We start from the raw sequence: 5,143 nt of genomic DNA on the forward strand, positions 1-5,143 counted from the left end.
TGGCCACTGGAGCTCCATCATGGCCACTGGAGCTCCATCACGACCACTGGAGCTCCATCACGATCACTGGAGCTCCATCATGGCCACTGGAGCTCCATCATGGCCACTGGAGCTCCATCATGGCCACTGGAGCTCCATCATGGCCACTGGAGCTCCATCATGGCCACTGGAGCTCCATCACGATCACTGGAGCTCCATCATGGCCACTGGAGCTCCATCATGGCCACTGGAGCTCCATCACGACCACTGGAGCTCCATCACGATCACTGGAGCTCCATCATGGCCACTGGAGCTCCATCATGGCCACTGGAGCTCCATCACGACCACTGGAGCTCCATCATGACTACTGGAGCTCCATCATGGCCACTGGAGCTCCATCATGGCCACTGGAGCTCCATCATGGCCACTGGAGCTCCATCATGGTCACTGGAGCTCCATCATGGCCACTGGAGCTCCATCACGACCACTGGAGCTCTATCATGGCCACTGGAGCTCCATCATGGCCACTGGAGCTCCATCATGGCCACTGGAGCTCCATCATGGCCACTGGAGCTCCATCATGGTCACTGGAGCTCCATCACGATCACTGGAGCTCCATCATGGCCACTGGAGCTCTATCATGGCCACTGGAGCTCCATCATGGCCACTGGAGCTCCATCATGGCCACTGGAGCTCCATCATGGCCACTGGAGCTCCATCATGGTCACTGGAGCTCCATCACGATCACTGGAGCTCCATCATGGCCACTGGAGCTCTATCATGGCCACTAGAGCTCCATCATGGCCACTGGAGCTCCATCATGGCCACTGGAGCTCCATCATGGTCACTGGAGCTCCATCATGGCCACTGGAGCTCCATCATGGCCACTGGAGCTCCATTATGGCCACTGGAGCTCCATCATGGCCACTGGAGCTCCATCACGACCACTGGAGCTCTATCATGGCCACTGGAGCTCCATCATGGCCACTGGAGCTCCATCATGGCCACTGGAGCTCCATCATGGCCACTGGAGCTCCACGACCACTGGAGCTCCATCATGGCCACTGGAGCTCCATCATGGCCACTGGAGCTCCATCACGACCACTGGAGCTCCATCATGGCCACTGGAGCTCTATCATGGCCACTGGAGCTCCATCACGACCACTGGAGCTCCATCATGGCCACTGGAGCTCTATCATGGCCACTGGAGCTTTATCATGGCCACTGGAGCTCTATCATGGCCACTGGAGCTCCATCACGACCACTGGAGCTCCATCATGGCCACTGGAGCTCCATCATGGCCACTGGAGCTCCATCACGACCACTGGAGCTCCATCATGGCCACTGGAGCTCCATCACGACCACTGGAGCTCCATCATGGCCTCTGGAGCTCTATCATGGCCACTGGAGCTCCATCACGACCACTGGAGCTCCATCACGACCACTGGAGCTCCATCATGGCCACTGGAGCTCCATCATGGCCACTGGAGCTCCATCACGACCACTGGAGCTCCATCATGGCCACTGGAGCTCTATCATGGCCACTGGAGCTCCATCACGACCACTGGAGCTCCATCATGGCCACTGGAGCTCTATCATGGCCACTGGAGCTCTATCATGGCCACTGGAGCTCTATCATGGCCACTGGAGCTCCATCACGACCACTGGAGCTCCATCATGGCCACTGGAGCTCCATCATGGCCACTGGAGCTCCATCACGACCACTGGAGCTCCATCATGGCCTCTGGAGCTCTATCATGGCCACTGGAGCTCCATCACGACCACTGGAGCTCCATCACGTCACCGTGTACTTCAACGTTAGGCCATTCATGTCAAGAGTAGTTAGTGTGAGTAGTTAAGGGCAGGTCTTGCTTCTCAGCTGCCAGTAGGGCCGCCTGGCATCTTAACCTCTCAAGGTCTACCCAAGGGCACATGTTACCTCCTCGTTCCTCTCCCATCTCTCCTGTTATCTATCTCTACACTTTCCTTTACTAACATTTTAACCTTCCTGCAGTTCTCTTCCATCCTCACTATCCCTTTACTGGCTGCATCCTCGGACACCATCCCAGTGTGTCTGTCGTGTTTCTGCCACTGTCCCCTGGTGAGTGTGGGAGGCTTTCATGATGGGGTTCTGGGAGTTCTTCTACTCCCCAAGCCCGGCCCGAAGCCAGGCTTGACTTGTGAGAGTTTGGTCCAGTTGTTCAGGCAATATTTCTTATGTTCGCTGGGAGGACGTTGAACAACCGCGGACCTCTGATGTTTATACAGTGTTCTCTGATTGTGCCTATGGCACCTCTGCTCTTCACTGGTTCTATTCTGCATTTTCTTCCATATCGTTCACTCCAGTACGTTGTTATTTTACTGTGTAGATTACGGACCTGGCCCTCCAGTATTTTCCATGTGTATATTATTTGGTATCTCTCTCGTCTCCTTTCTAGTAAGTACATTTGGAGAGCATTGACACGATCCCAATAATTTAGGTGTTTTATCGCGTCTATGCGTGCCGTATATGTTCTCTGTATTCCCTCTATTTCAGCAATCTCTCCTGCTCTGAAGGGGGAAGTGAGTACTGAGCAGTACTCAAGACGGGACAACACAAGGGACTTGAAGAGTACAACCACTGTGATGGGATCCCTGGATTTGAAAGTTCTCGTAATCCATCCGATCATTTTTCTGGCTGACGCAATATTTGCTTGGTTATGCTCCCTAAACGTTAGGTCGTCAGACATCATTATTCCCAAATCCTTGACATGCTGTTTTCCTACTATGGGCAGATTCGACTGTGTTTTGTACCCTGTATTATGTTTAAGATCCTCATTTTTTATCACTGTTAAACATCATGTTATTTTCTGGTGCCCAGTCGAAGACTTTATAAATATCTGCTTGTAGTTTTACAATGTCTTCAGCAGAGGTAATTTTCATGCTGATGAAGGATGGGATGAAGGACGACACGAAACTGTGCCTTGTATTTTTGTCTATATCAGATATGAGAATAAGGAACAGTAGCGGTGCAAGGACTGTACCTTGAGGTACAGAGCTTTTAACTGCGCTTGGACTAGATTTTATATGGTTGACTGTTACTATCTCTGTTCTGTTCGACAGGAAACTGAGTATCCAGTGTCCTACTTTACCAATTATTCCCATTGACCTCATTTTGTGTGCTATCACTCCATGGTCACATTTGTCGAATGCCTTTGCGAAATCCGTGTATACCACATCTGCATTCTGTTTTTCTTCTAATGCCTCAGTGATTTTGTCGTAATGGTCAAGTAGCTGTGAGAGGCATGATCTTCCTGCTCTAAATCCATGTTGACCTGGGTTGTGGAGGTCATTGGTCTCCATGAAACTAGTGACCCGACTCCTGATCACTCTCTCAAATACTTTTATTATGTGGGACATTAGTACAACTGGTCTATAATTCTTTGCCAATGCTTTGCTCGCTCCCTTGTGTAGAGGGGCAATGTCTGCTACTTTAAGTGCATCTGGTATCTCCCCCGTGTCCAAGCTCTTCCTCCACACTATACTGAGTGCTTGTGCTACTGGCACTTTGCATTTCTTTATAAATATTGAATTCCATGAGTCTGGACCCAGGGCTGAGTGCATGGGCATGTTTTCAATTTTTCTTTCAAAATCTGCCACGCTCGTGTTGATATCAGTTATATTTACAGGTGTTTGGATATCACGCATAAAGAAGCTGTCCGGATTTTCCACTTTCATGCTGAGTATCGGAGTGCTTAACATGTCCTCATACTGCTTTTTTAGGATTTCACTGATTTCTTTGTCATCCTCAGTGTATGAACCTTCACTAGTACGAATAGGTCCAATACTGACAGTGGTTTTTATTTCTGATTTAGCATATGTGAAGAAATATTTTGTGTTTTTCTTTATTTCTTGAACTGCGTTCTGTTCTAGTTACTTTTCTTCAGTCTGATAGGAATGCTTTAGTCTCTGTTCGATTTCTTCAATCTCCCTGTTTAAATTATTCCTTCTTTGTGTGGAAAGTCGCGTCTGCTTCAGCATTTCCGTTAAATGTAATTTTTCCTTATTTTGTAGTGTCGTCTGCGTTCTCTTTCTACCTTGGACCTCTTTCTGGCTTATCTCAAAGGAACATGTTTCAGACAGACTTCATAGACTTCAGAAGTCAGTTTTTCTATTCCTTGTGTAGGATTTTTATTACTTAGAACATTTCCCATTGAATGTTTGTAAGTTCCCTGTTTATTTTCTCCCAGTCTATCCTTGTATTATTAAAATTGAATTTACTGACTAATCCCTCTCGTTTTAGGTCTATACTGAGTATTGTTGGTAGTTTGTACTTCAGTGAGCTAATGATCTGAGGAGGTTATCTTGAGATGATTTCGGGGCTTTAGTGTCCCCGCGGCCCGGTCCTCGACCAGGCCTCCACCCCCAGGAAGCAGCCCGTGACAGCTAACACCCAGGTACCTATTTACTGCTAGGTAACAGTTATCAAGGATATTCTCTATTTTGTGGATCTGTTCAGTGAATTCCTCAACTGTTGCATCTGTCGGTTTGTATATTAGAATAATAATTAGATATATAATCTCCACCTTGATTCCAAGTACCTCTACCACCTCATTTGTCGAGTTGAGGAGCTCTGTGCATGCCAGCTCCTCTTTAATATACAGACCTACTCCTCCACTTGACCTAATTACTCTCTCACATCTATATAGATTATAATTCGGGATCCAGATTTCACTATCCATGTGGTCTTTTGTGTGGGTTTTCTGTGCTGGGGGTCATATAGGTGCCGTGCCGGGGTCACCTGTGCCGTGCCCGGGGTCACCTAGTGTGCTGTGCCGGGGTCACCTGTGCCGTGCCGGGGTCACCTTTGCCGTGCCCGGGGTCACCTGTGCCGTGCCCGGGGTCACCTAGTGTGCCGTGCCGGGGTCACCTGTGCCGTGCCCGGGGTCACCTAGTGTGCCGTGCCGGGGTCACCTGTTCCGTGGCCGGGGTCACCTAGTGTGCCGTGCCGGGGTCACCTGTGCCGTGCCCGGGGTCACCTAGTGTGCCGTGCCGGGGTCACCTGTGCCGTGCCGGGGTCACAGGTGTGCCGTGCCCCGGGGGTCACAGGTGTGCCGTGCCCCGGGGGTCACAGGTGTGCCGTGCCCCGGGGTCACCTGTGCCGTGCCGGGGGTCACAGGTGTGC

At 50.3% G+C, this 5,143-nt stretch overlaps 1 protein-coding gene across 1 annotated transcript; it reads left to right on the forward strand.

The window, feature by feature from the left end:
• Window positions 1–779: 779 nt before the first annotated feature.
• On the forward strand, window positions 780–1,838 carry LOC138354991 (mucin-1-like). The gene has a single exon (XM_069309696.1). It carries the CDS (start codon window positions 780–782, stop codon window positions 1,836–1,838), a length of 1,059 nt encoding a protein of 352 aa, XP_069165797.1.
• Window positions 1,839–5,143: the final 3,305 nt, after the last annotated feature.

The sequence above is a fragment of the Procambarus clarkii genome, chromosome 65 (genome assembly GCF_040958095.1).
Source record: "Procambarus clarkii isolate CNS0578487 chromosome 65, FALCON_Pclarkii_2.0, whole genome shotgun sequence".
In the NCBI taxonomy this organism is placed as follows: domain Eukaryota; kingdom Metazoa; phylum Arthropoda; class Malacostraca; order Decapoda; family Cambaridae; genus Procambarus; species Procambarus clarkii.

Bases quoted from the DNA above. Each gene is read 5' to 3' on its own strand.
- LOC138354991 (XM_069309696.1), top strand. From the start codon at position 780: ATGGCCACTGGAGCTCCATCATGGCCACTGGAGCTCCATCATGGTCAC.